Source organism: Girardinichthys multiradiatus, chromosome 21, assembly GCF_021462225.1.
Source record: "Girardinichthys multiradiatus isolate DD_20200921_A chromosome 21, DD_fGirMul_XY1, whole genome shotgun sequence".
Classification (NCBI taxonomy): domain Eukaryota; kingdom Metazoa; phylum Chordata; class Actinopteri; order Cyprinodontiformes; family Goodeidae; genus Girardinichthys; species Girardinichthys multiradiatus.
Genome location: NC_061813.1, coordinates 25,787,301 through 25,804,824, shown reverse-complemented (window position 1 = coordinate 25,804,824; position 17,524 = coordinate 25,787,301). Strand labels below are relative to the sequence as shown.

General features: G+C 40.8%; 1 protein-coding gene across 2 annotated transcripts in view; it reads right to left on the bottom strand.

The window, feature by feature from the left end:
- Positions 1-282: 282 nt before the first annotated feature.
- The window catches only part of nck1b (NCK adaptor protein 1b), a 48,267-nt gene continuing 31,025 nt past the window's right edge, over positions 283-17,524 (bottom strand). The window contains exons 1-3 of one of the 2 annotated variants that reach the window (XM_047349408.1): positions 15,550-15,639; positions 5,615-6,372; positions 283-4,230 (exon numbers count right to left, since the gene is read on the bottom strand). In XM_047349408.1, the coding sequence (XP_047205364.1) occupies positions 4,030-4,230; positions 5,615-6,372; positions 15,550-15,583 (993 nt within the window). In that variant the 5' untranslated portion in view covers positions 15,584-15,639 and the 3' untranslated portion in view covers positions 283-4,029. Of the gene's footprint in view, positions 4,231-5,614; positions 6,373-15,549; positions 15,640-17,524 lie in introns of those variants that run through there. The other variant, XM_047349407.1, reaches the window with a different exon arrangement.

Here is a 17,524-nt window from a genome sequence, read left to right as displayed (position 1 = left end):
GTCCTTTTTCTTTTCATTAGGCTGACTTTTTAATTAAAAATCTATTTTTATTTGTCTTGCATAATAGTTTAATTTTCTAAGTAACTTAAATTTTGGTTTAAATTATCTGTGAGCCATAATCATCAACATTAACAGCAATAAATGACTGAAATGTCAGTGTGTGGTGAATCTGACTTGAGCTGAATAACATTTGGATGATTATGTGTAATTTATCTCAGAAGCACCTGTACTCCTTTAATATTTACACAAAAACATGCATTCATTAAAAGACAAGCAGATATCTTCATTTTTATGCTTTTTATTACATCTTTAACACTCTAAATCTTCTAAATTATTACACCTGAAGACAGTCTCCCCTCCATTAAAACAGTATTAAGAGAATAACATTACATTTTTTTCACAGCTCTGCCTTTTTATCATTCCACAGCATGAATCTGTTTCTTCACTCTCACTTACAGAAAAGAAAAAAAAAAAAAAAGGAAAAAGAAAAGGCTTTGTGAGACAAATATCACTACAGAAATGTAAGCAGCACGAAAGCACCAAAATCAAACACGGCCCACTTGTTTTTCATATTATCAAGACATCTGTGTTAAAGTTGAACGATATCTCAGGTTTATTTAGTAGGTTCAGAGTGCGCGGTAGCTTCTTCCCCATCGGAACGAGCAGTCTTGATAATATCCGTCACAACTGACTTTAATGTCTCATTAAAGCAGATTTTTGTACAGCCAAAAGGCTCTGCTTATGCAGCCTCCTTTTTTTCTTGTAACATGAAAACAATCCTAGCAATAATATCTAAGCATGGAGATATTGTGGTTCTGTTTTAATATCAAGCTAAATATTTAAATATTGAGGAGTTTTCTTTCATATTTATGCTACTAATCTGCAAAAAAAAAAAATTTAAATAAAAAAAGTGAAATGTTACATTTGTCATAGATGAAGATGCAAAAATGATAACTTAAGAAACCGTTTTGTAATACAGTAATTGAGGTGCTCATACAGATTCAGGACATGATTACATCACGCCTGGAGTTATGTTTATCGCTCAACATCCGCACATGCTTTTCTCATTTACATGTAGGCGTCGACTGTTCATCTGATACTTGATGAAGTCAGCTATGGTAAGGTCACTTGAAATGAAACATCAACTAAAAAGGGCATTTTATGCATGACCAGGACAAAAGAGAGGGTAATTCTATGACATTTGGTGAGCGCTGGAGGAGGAAATGCTCTTTCATATGAGGATGTGTTCGGCCATCACGACACATCTGCTAATCGCTCCGCTGATGCACATGCAAAGCTTTAGACAGATAGCAGTGATGATAAAAGTGGGAAGTACAGGTTATAAAGAGAGAGGGGTGAGGGGGGGGGGGGGTTGGGAACGGGGCGCTAAAGCTTTGGTTGTGGGAAAGCTGCGAAGGCACGTTAAAATCTCCTAAATCCTTAAAAGTGGGGCAGAATATGTTGGCGGATTGACTTTAATTCACTTTGTGACATCACAGATGCTGCAGAAACTTTCAGGAAGAAGTATTGTCATGAAAATAATAAAAACAATGTTTTTCTTAAAGCAGATAGATCCATTAGATAGTGACAAATTAAGTATGTCCAAAAACCCAGAGATTCATAGGAATAAATCTATAATAATTCTTGAACCTCAACACCAGTGTAGTTACTGTAAACCACAAGGTTGGAAATGGGAATGCTGATTGTTACATTTAATTACAAGACTGATAAATCAACAGGAATCTCCATCAGAAGCTCAGTAATTCTATTATTTGATTTCAATACTCCATATTACCTCACCTGTTTAGGAAATTGTAAAATTAGCACTTTAAACACATTAATCCACCTGCAAGGCTTAACCATTTATAAATAAACCATTCAAAGATGCCGCTTTCTTATTCTGAGCAAAACAGGTGTTGAAATATTGGCGGCCTTTTAAAAATCTCAGAAGGACCTACATTCACCGGAGAATACTATCTGAGCCTGGTAATTTATCAATGCTAGCTGTACTAATCAATAGTATAAAATCCTGAGGTTTAAAAGTGTGTATTCTGATCATTTTGTCTTTGTTGTAAAAACAGCAACAGCTAACCTTCTCACACACAGTGTGACATCACCTGTGGTCATTAAATAATGACTTTTAAATGCTGTTTGAATGTCATCCTGTAATAATAGTTCTTAATAATAAAATCACTGGGGAACATTTATATATTGGTACATCCAAGCCTCTAAAAACCCAAGATCGGTAATTCCGATTGGTGTATCTCTAGTTCTGTCAGTCACCTCAGATGCTCTCATCATGAACCATTATACACATTACAGTATTAGCTGGTTTGTAAATGACTAACTGGGCGTGGTGCTACGGTGGAACATGCTCTCTAATTCCTTAGTCTATTTTTCCTTCCCTCATCTCTCAGATCCCTCATCCTATTCTTTTTGTGCCCGGGTCCAACCAGCTGCAGCTGGAGAATTCACCGTCGCAGGCTTTGTGATGGTCATCATCAACATCCCCCTGCTGGAGAGGCTCCCTGCCAGCACTCCTTCTGCTGCAGCTTTGGTTCCACCCTTCAACATTCAAACTCTACCTAATCCCCTTTATAGTGAAAAACCCACTCACTCGAGACCTTCGCTGTATATATAAACGTGGATCATTTCTGCATCTTTAAGGAATAGATCATATTCCCATATGTACATGCTTTGCAAGTACATACACTCGACCCCCTGGTGACCCTATTTTCCCCTCAAGTAATCACTTATTCTGGAGCAGTGACATCATCCTCTTTGCTGCCTGGGCTGGTCCTCCATTTTCCCCTCAGTGCTCCAGAGATTTATAGATTTTTTTCTGACGACGAAAGAAAAACAATCCTCCATAACTCCAAAGGTGATCTTTACATGCAGATACTCCCAATACCTACAGGTGCACTAAGCAATCTATAAGAGGTCCGAATAGGCCAGTGTGGTCGGCTCTGCTTCATTAAGTACATTTAAACTACGAACTAATCAACCAGCATCATGGGTTTTGCTGCACTTTTTTGAGTAAGTTTAATTTAGAAAAAAAGATAAAGGTCACTGAAGTTTGTGGTTGTAAAGTTGATATATTTATAGTTTGATGATACAAATGCTGATAACCAAAGTCAAATACCTTGTTTGTGCAACAAACCTGGCCAATAAAGAGGATTCTGAGACGCAACAATCGATCACATGCGGATGGATCCTTAATGGAAGTTAAACGGAAGTTTGGGTTGACACTAGCCCACTTGTTTGCGTCACGAGATCCGCAGCGTAATTTTCCTCCTCTTTGTAACATTCACATGATGTGGATACAGCAAGATGTGGCACAAGCAGTTCTGTTGTACACAAAAAAAAAAAAACCTACTTTGCTCAAGAAATGGAGGAGAAAAAAAAACAACAAAAAACGGATGCATTGTAATATTTCAACAACACGGATCCTGACAAATCTAAATAAATATAGTTTGGTCACTTGGTTTTTATCAATGATTAGCTGATGTTGTGGATTAGTGTGTCCACAACCATGAAAGTTTTAAGACAAACATTAAAGTGAATCGATGTGTAAGACCTGTAGGCATGGCACTGAGTAAGTCGTCATCTAAAAATATCTCAATTATGTCATGTGTGTAGTTTAAAAAAATAATAAAAATCACATCTTTAAAGGAAATTGTTAAAAAAAAAAGATTATATATTATTGACATAAAGAAATCTAAATGAAACCCTAAAAGATACCAAGGGTGAAATACATGCCGTTGCCTATGACCTAATGTGGATCATTTAAAATGCGACCAAGAGGCCTGTAGTCAACTCTCAGGGTGCATAAGTCTTCTCTCCAGCCCTCTTCTCAATGTTTTTTTCCATATCTCCTCTTGGAATGCTCACAAAGTCGCCATTTAAGTCCTGATGATGTGTTAAGTCTTCAGGCTTGGAGCAGAAATGTTAGTGTGTGTTCTGGTGTAACGATCTCTTTTATATATGGAAGCCATTAATTTGTGTGCCTGTGTGTGGTTGAGGATTGGATCAGGAGGCAGCCAGGGCTTTGATCAGGTACAGTTTGTCTCCCTGCTCACTGGTGAAGATGGGAGCCTTTTTGTAGTGTTCGACAAGCTCTTCCATAGAGCTAAATTTGCGCTGTCCGATGCAGTAAAGGTTGTCCTTCAGCTGCACTTTGAAATGCTTGTTCTTGCTCTGCGCCTTCAGGGAGATGGAGAAGTCATTCGGCTGAAAAGGTGCAAGAAAAACTCCGATTAGTGACCACAGATGACAGGAAAGAATAGGAGACTTTAAAGGCATAGTTCAGAATTTTTGAGGGGAGGTCTGGTAAAAAAAAATGTCCAGTTTGGCTGGTCCTGAAGGCTGAAGCGAATGGGCTAGAACAAGAGGTCCAAAGCAGATTTAGATCTTAAAGTAACTCCAACCTTAAAAAAGCAATTGGGGGTTTATGTAAATGCTGTTTTATGAACCTTTAAATCACTGCATCGAATAGTTATTTCTTCTGTGTACTGAGTACAGAACTCAAATATACAGGTGAAGCTGGGCTCAAAGAAATAAACAACATATAGGTCAAATATTGTTTACCTGAACCACTGAATACCCATCAGCTTCTGTGTCAATAACCCTCAATGCTCCATGACCCATAAAGGGGTGTTCTAATAAACCATTATGGTCGGAGTCTTTTAAGACGCTAAAAGCCAGCTTTGGTCTTGGCCACTCAGGGATTAGCCCTTAGCTACGGCCTTCTGCCAACAACTAAACTGCATTAATACTAAACGAAGATGGCAAGAAAGTTACAGCTGAGAAAATAAGTCCTGAACATAACTTATTTCTTAGTGGACCTATCTTTAACGAGGCTACTGACATGAACTTCACACCAGATGTCCACAAGAATCCAAGTAGCTTAAAGTAGTAGTAGTAACACAAAGGTGTAAGAAAGTTACTTGTCAGAAAAGCGCTGTTGGGTAACAACACCTTCAAAACATCTACTGCTTGGAGAAACTAGTCACATGTATTGTTCAGGTATCTTCAAACTGTTCTGGGGCCTCTTCTTTGTACTCTGCTCTTCAGTTGTTCCCAAAGATTATAAATAGGATTCAAATCACGTGACTGACTGGCCCATTATAGCAGCTTCATTTTCAACATTGTCTTGCTGAAAAAACCAGACTTGTTTGTTCTTCAGATTTTATCAGGAGTGCCACAGGTACAGTTCTCCGTTCATCCAACTTGTGTTGCATGCTGTCGCAGTAGATTTATAATAAAATGATTTCTTTCCAATAATGGCCCCAACAGTCCTCAATGAAATGTTCAGAATTATAGAAATGTGTCTGTAACCAATGCTGTCAGTATGCTTTAGAGAGCTCTTTTATTACACATATCTAAATTTATGGACTTACTGGATTTGATTTCTGTGTCTGTGTGGATTACTTGGATTGGTACTGATATTTACATGAAATTCTGACCAGATTCCTCAAAATGTTGGTGTGTTTAATCATTTTTTTCCCTGCTATATCTACAGCAGGTAAGATAGTAGCTGCTCTTAACCTTTTTACAGAACGTCACTTCAGAAATTCAGAAATACCCCTTTAAGAAATAGGTCTTAGTGACTGACCGATGACTCGCTATCTCGGATGAGGAAGTCTCCCTCCGTGCCTCTCTGATTTAGCGCCACCTCTGCCTGGTGGCGCGTCACCTTTCCGTAGTACCACTCCTTCCCAGCAAAGCGCCCGCTGCCTGAGGGCGAGATGTAGTCACAGTCGGGTGTTGGAGGCCCGACTGGCCCCGCTGTGGATTTATGGGAACTGGAGTCAAGCACAGTGACGTAGTTCTTAGGCACCAGGCCCAACTGTCCATCTGCTTTGCGGCACTTCCACCACTCCGGGTCGTTCTCTGGCTTCTCTATGACCTCCATCACCTCGCTCCGCTCAAAGTTTAGTTCTTCGTCATTGCCAGAGCTGAAGGGGTAGAGCGCCTGGACCATGTGCAGCACTCTGTTTCCATTTGAGCTGCTGCTTACCACAGCGGCCAGCTTCTCAGTTAGCGATCCGGCAGCCGGATCTCCGAGCCCACCCATGCCCCCTCCCCCCGCAGTCCCATCCACGTCCTCCGTCACGTAGTTGGACGGGAACCAGCCAGATCGTCCATTGTAGCTGCCACGCCACCAGCCGTCGCTGCACTTCTCCATCACCACCACCCGTGTGCCCTTCACCAGAGAGAGCTCGTCTTCACGCTCCGCCACATAGCTGAACTTGACCAAGGCGGGCACGTTGAGGTCGTAAAGCCTCTCCCCGTTATCTGTGCTTAGATCTGTGTCAGCGTTGGAAGCGGTGTCTCTCAACCCTCCCTTCCTGGTCTTCACCTTCCCAATTCCTAGGAGCAAAACACAAAAAGAAAGACCAGTGACAACATGTACATATGCACAGATTTGCTGGTGCCCCTGATAAAATGGTAAAGATTTACTCATCTTTACCATTTTAATAATAAAATAAATTAATCTTTTATTGCAAAATTTAGAGAGATGTGAAAATTTCAACCTTTAACTCATTGTAGAATAATGTGGCGAAATCTTTAATATGCTTTGCACTTTAATACACCGAAGATGCAGGTTGGTGCCCATTCTAGAGACAACAAGGATCGTATAGGAAGCACTTCCTAATGGTCAGAGTGGGAACAAATCCTTCGTTAAGCTGTTTTTGAAATAATCTTGAATGATAAGCAAATTTTGATTGTACAGAAACATATGTTGTAATTTCATAGTTTCTAATTTGCATCACATCCATGGTTGCTATATTCAAACGAACAATTCCCAAACAATTAACATCAAAACACAACAAATATATTTCTTTATACGACTCAAAATAAATGTAGTCAGTAAGAGGATAATGTCATTCAATGGGTATAAAAGTGAACTAATAGTTTTTAACAAAATTGACGGTGGCACAATTGTTGGGTCCATATTAATCTTCCTACCAAGCACAGTGAAGGAAAGAGTAGTCTTTTGGGGTCACCAAGTCTCCATAACAACCACTGGATTCAGTCTACATGTCAACCAGAAGTTTGCAGTGTGATTTATTCAGACAATTTGGGATCTTGGGATCAGAAATTGAACTACATACAACGGTAAAAAGTAAAGAACGGATACAAAATACACTGTTGACACTGTCATTATTCCCTGTTTAACTTCAGTTGACACCACAACTCTATATGCTCCAACCTTGTGAAATGTTAATGTTATTAGAGAGTGTTGTCCCACTGACAGCAGGGGTAGTACCAACTGTGGCGATGGTAATTTTGTTAAAAACAACAACCAAAAATACATTAATCAAATTAAACTTTGGATCGGTAAGATTTTCAGAGTGAGACTATTCTACTGCAATTAAAAAATTATTTTGGCACATCTTTACCATGTTTTTGTGCCAAAATAAAGTCAGATGAAATAAATCAAAAGCTAAATAGCTTGTGTGCAACTTAAAATATTACGTAATCTTTTTCTTTGCTAAAACAGCATTAAAAAATATTTTAGGAAAGTGTTTTACTCAACTTTCTACTTGTGTGGGACTAGTCTCAACAGAAACTGAAAAAACACAAAGAAAATAAAGCAATAATTAGCATTACAGGCTTTCTAAATATCCTTCCCTTTCCACATCAGAGCCCAAACCCCCCACGCTCCAAATCCAAATCCATTCTTGAGGATTAGGCCTAGGTGCTGAGGAAACAAAAAAAAAACTGTGCTCGCATGGCGGAATAAGAACTGTATGGGATGAAAACTTGTTTTGACATGGGCCTACAAATCCTGTAGAAACTGTTTCTTTGTGTACCGTCACCTAACACTAAAATTAAGCCCCTCACTCCACTCGCCTTGAACTCGGTGGGACGAAAACGTTCATCCATCTACAGCCTCATTGCTGCACTAACCACGCTGGCCTGCACTGCATCCTGATTCCAAACTCTGCTACTTCTCTCCAAATCTGTAGTCTTAATATAATCTTATTGTTGCAGTGCTGCAGCCATTTTATGCTTAAACAACTCAAGCTCAGCCTAACCAGACACTGATATCAGAGGCGGTGACAGATTTGGGCCCATTTCTGATTACGTTTGCAAGGCTATTGCTTGCATAATCAAAAGACAGCTGGGTGAAATTATACAGTGAGGCAGGGTGGAGTCTCCGGGACTGCGCTGGGAGGACGGCGTGCGTCGTCTCTTATCCCAGCGCGCAGAAACACGAGTACCCTTTACCGCAGAGAGATAGTTACTGAAAGGTGCCTCTGACTCAAGGGGAGCAGACAAATTTCACGGTAGGGCTCAGAGTCCAACGTCAAATTGCTTCCAGGTAGAGACTGTTATTAGTCCCACCACTGTGCATAAGTACAGAGTGCAGACAGGGTGTTAAAAGCTGATGTCTGGAGGCAGAGGTTACGTGCTGCATGCATGGCAGTTAAGCATCTTTGTAGCGACCTTTGTAGACAGAAAGGTATCAAAGGACAGATCACAAGCTTCCGTCACACAAACACAAACATATCAGATAAATTCCTGACATGCGCAATTTAAAAAGTGATAATGTAGTTGGGACTTCAATGGCTGGAAATGACCTAATTTAGCCCAAATAAAGGTTGGAGGCCTTTATCTGCTTATAGAGACATCTTTAGACATCTTTTACATCTTATCTAACAAAAGCCTCATCAGTGTCCTTGTCGTTGGTGTCCATTTACTGCCTTTGTCTGGTATGGTCCCTGCAAACTTTGCATTAAAAAAGCAGAGCCACTGAATTTGCCTAGATGCTCAATCTGCACCGAGGTAAGTAATGGGAAGTTTGAATTTGCCTGCACAGCTAACCAATACAGGGCTGCTACTGAGAGCGATCCGTCTCCTAAAGCCCATCTGTCATGCGGTTCTGGAGTTATAAGAATTCACTTGTTGGCTGAGTGGGAGAGCTTCCTTTTACAGTTAAGCAGAGATAGCATCTTTTAACATCAAACACACGGAATGGAAATGCTTTTTCAGAGAAGGGCACAGCTGCACTGAGCTCAGGTGGTGCTAACAGATTCTGGCAAGCGATTCCTTGATATTCAGCCAGGCTTGTGCGTTCAAACGAGTTCTGGACATTTGGGTACAATCGCTGGAAATCTGCAACGGTAATCTCAGGGAAGTAATGCAGGCAGAAAAACTTATGGTGCCTTCCAGAACCACAAACCGAAGGTAATTTTTTGCACTGGATTTTATTTAGCCATACCAGAATACAAGGTGGCTGAAAACAAATGCACGCCACAATTTTCTGATCTTTATTATTTGTAAACCAAATCACACGTGATTTTTCCTGCACTTCACAACTATCAATATTTAGTGTTGGTCCATCAATTAAAATCCCATGTAAATACTGGTAAAGCACAGTAATGGTCAGGCTTTCTCGTACCAGCCGATACCAATGTCTGGCTTTCTTTGAGTTCTGACATACCAACACCAAGAAACTGGAACTTTGTTTTTACTGAAGACTATAACAGAGAAAAGTGCTGCAGATTCTAGTAGCTTTTAATTAAACAGAAAATGAAGGAAATGCAAGATTTTTATCATGTCTCTTTAACCATCATATGATATTTAGTAAACAAAAGTGCTTCAAAGTACATACTGTTGGTGGATGTGTTTATAAACTCTAAATATTTGTGGTACTAGTGGCCCTTATTCACAGGAGATGGGAAAACTGGCAGGGAGAGAAAGGGAAAAGCTGAAGATATACAGCAAAAATCTGGAAAGTTGGGAGTAGGACACCGGAAGGCTGAGTCAAGGACTAATAACCACCAAATACGGGCCAATAGCTGTGCAGTGACACCACACAGACCTCGATAAATTATGGTTTTTGGTGCATTGAATGAATAGAGAAAAATATCTGATTTCAATATTTGGCCTGCCAATCACAGATCAAGTAAAGATTATAGTTACAGCCACACAGTTCAGTAATATAGAGATTAAACTACACCTAGGTATATATTCGATTTATTGCTCTTTCAGACTTGACCTTGAAAACCTTGAAACTGGCTCAAGGTTTATCTGTTCTTTCTTTCTAGATGAAACGACTAAAGGAGCTACATCCATTAACATTTACTTTTCCTTCCCATAGAAAGTACTCCTGGATCAGTGCTTCTTTGTTCTCTTTGTGTCTCTGCTCTGTTCTCTCAAACCCCCAGTCGGTCGTGGCAGATGGCCGCTCACACTGAGCCTCGTTCTGCTGGAGGTGTCTTCCTGTTAAAAGGGAGTTTTTCCTCTCCACTGTCGCTACATGCATGCTCAGTATGAGGGATTGCTGCAAAGTCAACACCAGTGACTGTCCACTGTCTCTACATGCTAATCCAGGAGGAGGGAATGCTGCAAGTCACTGACTGGATGCAATCTGCTGGGTTTTCTTAGATAGAAAAACTTTTTATCCAATATGAATAAATAACTGAATCTGACTGCACTGTTCAATGGTTACGATTAATTGGAATGTATGTACCTGACTGTTGTGAAGTGCCTTGAGACAACATGTGTTGTGAATTGGCGCTATATAAATAAACTGAATTGAAATTGAATTGAATTTATTGTCATGAGGTGACTTCTGAAGACAACTGGTTGTAGTCAATTTTAATCAGGGGTGTCAGCATTAAACGGGGCTGAATACAAATGCATGCCACAAATTTACCATTTTTACATATAAAAAAGATTTAGAAAAATGTACAATTTTCCTTCAACTTCAGAATTAAACAATAGTTTTTGTTGGTCTGACATTAAATTCTATTAAAATACAATGAAGATGGTGGCAGCAACTACAGGTACCAAGGTAAACCAAGGATTTAAAAAGTAATGTTTTCAAAAAGCAAACATTTTCCTTATATGCTATACGAATAAAGTTAATTTAATGGAAGTGGAGGAGTACCAGGAGTTTTCACCAGCTATATGAGGGTAGAGTGAGGCAGTGTTGCTAATGCGCACTGTCGGTCAGCTGGCTGAAGGGAGGCTATGGTACTTTGCTTGCAGGAAAGACAAAGTGAGCTATTTTTGTTAAGAATTCTGGTCCATCTTATTAAGTTAACATGGTCTTACAGTACACTTGGCAGAATATGAGCGGCGTGTCAGTTAAGCACCTACCTGCAGGTTTGCAGCTTGAGCAGACAGCACCGTGTAACATTCAGCGCAATAAGGACATGAAAACGACTACCAAATTTAGTATTTACTGAAAATCGTTTAAGTCGATGAATCTAAATCAAAATAACTGTAAGCAATTCTATTATTTCGAAAATTGTAGTGTGAATACCGTGATAGAGTACAACCATGGATTTTATTTTACATTATCATACCAAGAGTACCTCACACCAGCCCATGCCTAGATGCAACATCGCAAAAAATGGAATGGTTCAGTTTCCAGTTCAATTAAACATCTGACTGTATTAAAATTTTCCAAAAAGAATAATGTTTTTCCTACAAAGCAAATTGTTACAGATTTGTTCTATCACATTAATATATATAAATTTTATCATTTGAGTTATTTGTATTTGTAAATAGATAATGACCGCAAAGTGCCATTTAAAAGACAAAGCCGACAACGCTCAGATCTAAAAATACCGCCTCTCCCCATTTTGCCTCACTTTCTTCACCTGATCCCGAACACAGCCAGCTACTTGAACTTTGCAAGCATGTACTGTGTGGGAGTTTCAGCTTCCCCTGAAAGCCGCAAACCTTGTTGCGGCCCTGCTGCAAGCTGGGAAAACCTTGCGAGAAAAATTAAAAAGCACGGTGCGCAGGAAACTTCTCTTGTACGACGTCACATGGCTTTTTTTTCCTGAGAGAAGGATGTGGAGGAAGGAAATTACACAGAATCAGACGGCTGTAAATCACAGCAAACAATGACAAAGAGCACAACACGCACACGTCGGGCTCCTCCGAGAAAACAAAATTAAGAGAGAGAGAGAGCGAGAGGAGAGAGAGAGAGAGAAAAAAAAGTTTGTTTACAGATGATATGCAACATGAAGAAACGAAAGTGCCGGGAAGTTTGTCCAGCTACCAGTGACACACAGGAATTAGTTTTTTTTTTGTTTTCCAACTGGCCTGCCTACTCTAGCTGGCTGTCCATTGTCTGCCAGGGCCCTTTCGACCTCGCAGCTTCCCTCCATTCCAGGGTTCTTCCTCTATGGACGACAACACCCCGCGTCAGGCTGTCTAACAGGCCTTTTCACATCCCTTTGCTTTGACACGGCCACTCTTTTTCCAACCAGGCAGTTCAGCACAAACCAGCCTCTCACCTCTTCTGTGGCGAGTTGCCGTCACATCCTACATCGCAATTCTAGTCAAGTTGCTTAAATTACTGTGTAACAACACCCATCGCCTGATTTCATACTCAGGAGGAGCGCTGCGAGTTCATGACAACAATGTGTCTTCAGACAGGTAGTGGAAAACAGCACTCCTCAGCCATATGGTTTGCTCTGAGACGTACACATTAAATGTAATGACAGCATGTTGAGCCAGGAGCAGTGTGAGTCAATCAAAGGAGAGGAAAAGCACACACACGAGTGAGTTGGCGTATTCGCGGTCGGGGTTGCCTTTCAGAGGCCACGGCTTCAATCAAGTCTGCCAACATGGCTGACGGATGCACAGGAAACATGCAGAGTTCTTTCAACTTCCAACTTCAAATGCAGGCCGCCATCGATCTCTGTGATGAGGCAGAGTTCAGGGAGAGGCGCTGCTGAGCAAAGCTGCTGTCAGAAGCTACAGTGTGTGTGTGGGTGCGATCTATCAGGTTGCATTAAATCAAGAAATGATAACTTTAGTTTCCAGAGGTCTACTGATGGTAATCCATGCTCATTATTACAACAGCACTGAAGGGATACGCACAAATTAAAGGACAGACGCAGAAGATGTAATTTCTTTTTTATTCAATTTTCTTTCATTTGTTTGGAATGAGATGAAAAAAAAAAAAGGGCTGCACAACTTTAGGAAAACATGCATTTGCATTGCCATAGTGACATTAAGTGACCCATAATTCTCCCCTCTTTTCCTTCCCTTCCATCATTGGGATGTTTTTACCACTCATAGTGAGATAAAACGTCTCAGTCCCTCAAATCTCTATTAGGTCTATCAGGGCAGTGAAAGTCCGTCTAACTTGCCAAATAACATTGTTGGCATTACAAGTGGGAATGCGAGGCACCTGAAATATACCAGCCGCCCAAATATTGCAGTGCCATGTTATAGCAGTTTTATGCACAGTGAGATTTCCACTCAGTATGTAAACATGGATTCAATAAGAAACACTTAGGAGGAGTCTTTTAAAATAAATAGCTAACATTGTGAAAACAAATTACTTTTGTGTAAATGAGAAAGTTGAACTGCACTGGGAAAAATATATTTTTACGCTTAAAGCCAATCACTCTGACACACTGCTACTCATTTCATACACAGGATTAAATTTGAAAATACATGTAAAGAAGTTACTTTATCTGAACTCTTCAAGACAGTTAAATTGGGTTCAATTTGCACAAATAAGTTCCCTTGTTTTAATCTTTTAAACTTTCAACCTCTGTTGTGTAACAAGCCTTAAAAAGCTTGAAATCTCAGAGTTAAAGTAAGGATCAAAATCTGTCCACACACAGACTGCTGTGTTAGTAAGCTAGCAGCGCCACCCAAACCAACCGCTAATATGAGATGCTATTGTCTGTTCAGATTTCTTGCTGTCCGAGCCTGCCGGTTGTATCAATCTGCTGCGACTCGCCGGTGCGCTCGGGCTCTGCCAAGAATAGAGTAAACTGTTGGATTTTGCTTCAGTTCTACAGCGACATTGAACAGGGTATGGTCCTGTGCTTTCCAGATGTTGTAGTTGTTTGCAAATGATCACAACGCAAAACCAATCAAAACAGTGTATGACTGACTAGCTTGTTAGTGTCCAACACCTGCGAGGGCGTGCTCAATTCTCCAACAAGCTCTCGATGGTGTGGCATATTTCCACGGGAGGTACGGGAACCATTACTGATTACTTAAACTCAAATGAGTTATTCTAACCCATTTCATAATCCAGGAAACACAAGGAGAACAAAACATTCTTATACATTTTGGACTGTTGCGCTAATAAAATCATTTTGTCAGATATAATAGATGGATACTATACATGATAATCTGAGGCCCATTCAGATGTCCATGCCCTCTAACATGTTTACTGTTATGGCTGCTGCTCAGCAAGTGCAGACCACTGCTCACTTCCTCTGACGGGTAGAGTAGACAGGAAAGTAATGTGTGGTGATACAGCTGTACAGCAGAAAAACATTTCAGACATGAATGGGTTTGACTACTCTCTCACTAATCTTAGTCTTGCTATGATTAGAAAGTTTCTTTTTGGTTATTTAATCAGAAGACTGGAGTGAGCAGTTTGAAGAAAAGAAGTGGGAATAGAGGAGCGAGGAACCCAACAGACAATCCCAAACTTCCCTCTGACTTCTCACTTCCTCTTTGGCTCGCACTGAGCTCAGAGAAAAATGTGGCTCAAATTAGAGTTTCCGCTTGCTGGGGAGGCTGAGAAACAGGAAAAAGGAGGGAGTGGAGACAGAAAGAAACAGAGAAGGAGGGAGGTAGAGAAAAAGGCAGCAGCTTACATGGTTTACACAAGCAAAATGTCTGTTAGCTCATCTCTATCTTCTTCACCTCCCGTTAGAGAACAAGCAGAACAGTCAATGACATTCCCGCAGACAGAGCCAGGATGTATCAAGTTGAGATTACAGTAACAGTTGATCTTGTTGAGAAAAAAAAAACAAGTGTGTCAGTGTGGCTGTAAAGCACTGACAATTCTCTGATAACCATGATAGGTGCGTAAGATGGGAACCAACGCCTCATCAATCATCAAGGACCCCCTTCCTCCACTTTGCACAATGACTACAGTGTTCTACACGAGAACCCTTCAACTGTAGCTTACGACGGGTGGCAGGGGGACCCTCCCAGAAAGAGGGAGCTCACCCTGAGGGGGACGTTAAAATAAAACATAAAAAATCAATAGGCATCGTGAGGTATTTTTAAACTATCTGGAAAGGATGGGTCTTACAGAATGATACTGTAATCCACTAAGATGTAGCCCATCTCAAGGAGGTAAATGCTAGAAGAAAACAATGAAGCAAGATTCCTGCCTGTGTGTGTTTGAGCGTGCATTTCAAAGAAAGAAGGATTGCCTGGGCAATTACAGGCTTCAGCTCAGCAGAACGCTTTTCAAAAAGCATATCCACCCAGTCTCTGCAGCCGCTCACAGACTGAGACAACCTCAGCCTCTCTTTGTCAGACCAAACGGGTTCACACTAAAATCTGCTCCTGCCTGCTCTGATCCTGGCCTGTTCTTTAGGTTAGCTTAAAACAGACATTCAGCCAAAGCAGAAATCTGAAATTGTTAGTGAAAAAAAAAAAGGAAACTTGACAGCTTTGCCTGAACAGTTCAGAGAAAAAAACTACTCAAAGTTCAGAGAAACAGATTTTCAGATAACTGGAAACCAAACAAAACAAGTCAGAACAACTTTACAGCGAAACTAAAGGCTAGAAAAGGTTAAAACTCACGAAAGAAATGTTTGAATAGGTTAGCCATGTCCATTTTGGGCTCGCTGGCTCTCCCCCTTCTCTCCGTCTCTTTCCCAGCCCCAGCTCTCTTCCCACTGCAGATGTGGAGTTATTCCATGTGAACACCCTGAGAGCTGGGCGGGCTACAGAGAAGGGCAGCCCACTCCCTAAACCATGTGATCAGGGGTTAGCCAATTAGGCCGCCGGTTAGAGAGGCCGCAGGTTTAGCCCTGGAAGGCAGATTGCAAGAGGCCTCATGGAGTGAAGAAGTGGGAGAGAATGGGGAATAGGAGGGGGGTGGGGGTGAAGCTTAGACACAGAGCAGAAGTGCTGTATGCTACATGAAAAGTAAAATATTTTCTAAACATATTCCAGCAGATGTACATAAAAATAATTTTTAAAAAGTAAGAAAAAAAACAGGGATCTCTGGTGATGCAGGAGAGTCTGAGTGACTAAGCGCCAAGTGTCCCATGACAACAGCTGTGTGAGACACACTAATAAGTTTACAACAAACCCAGGCAACAGCAGCCTTTAAACATAGAAACACTCCCAAACAGTACGACAAGCTGTCTGCAGACAGATCATACCCTCAAAGACGATGACACAACTTCACACCCAGCAACAAAAAGATAAACGTTTTCTCCCACACAAAAGTGTGAGCCTAAAGTTGCTTCTCTCACTCGCCCACATGTTTTCACAAGGACCCAGAAGCTCACACTACAGATGAGGAAAGCGGCAGGTTAAATCCTAGATTAACCAAATGCCTGGTAAAAGTATGCACAACCATTCAACTTTTTTACATCGTTTTTTGTGTTACAACTACAAACTGCAATGCATGTATTTACAATTTGATCCAAAAGACATGCACAAAGTAATTTATAGTTGTGAAGTAGAAAGAAAATAAAAGCAAAAATCTGAAAATTGTGCCATGCATTTGTATTCAGACTGCTTTTTAACTATGATACCCATAAATAAAAATGCTAGACAACTCAAATGCCTTTACAATTCCCAACAGCAAACCTACCAAGACACCTCCATTCACCTAAAATAACAGTGTTTTTGAACCAAACCTTTGGAATGCTTAGTACATTATCCGAGGCCGGTTTCTGGAGCGGATCACACTGGTGTGAACCCATCTCGGACCCTGAAACGGACCAGAAAACTGTACCCTGGCACGGTTTATCCGGAACCTAGAGCAGTTCCGTTTGCAGAGTGAAGGCATGCCGAGCCAGTGTACCAAAAGCAAGACGAGAGGGTGCAACTTAAGAGCAGCACATTTGAGTAGAAGAAGAAGAAACAGAGGAAAAACAAAGTAAGAGTGAAAATCCAAAGACAACAGATTTTGGAAATGTTTCTTAGGGCTACTTAGAATAGTGAAGAGGTGCAGGTGCACAACTACATTTGAACACCAAAATAGCAACAGAAACCCCGATGAGACAGACTTTCTTCTTTATACTTTTCTTTTTCTGGATCAGCGCAATACTGCCCCAAAAACAATCCGTTGCAACTGCATGACTTCGGTTGGAGCGGTCTAAAATTTTGAGTGAAAGCGAACTACACCAACTGAAGGTGTGAATTTTCTCACTTTCAACAATCTCTGGACCGGACCAGCAGTGTGAATGCACCCCAACAGGCCGGGAAAGGACAGCATTAATCAGAGAAGCAGCTAAGAGGTGCATGGTAACTCTAGAGGGGCTGCAGAGATCCAAAGCTCAGTTGGGAGAAGTTGTTTACAGAGGAACTGTTAGTCATGCACTCCACAGATCTGGCCTTAATGGAAGAGCAGCAAGAAGAAATTGATAAGATAGGAAGATGGATGGAGCTAAATAAAGGGCAAAACTTGGGGAAAACCTGTTAGAGGAACCAAAAACTTGCCATACAGGCAGAGGTTCATCTTTGTGCAGATCGATGACCCTAAACACACAGCCAGAGCTGCAATGGAATGGTTTAGAGACAATGTATTCATGTATTAGAA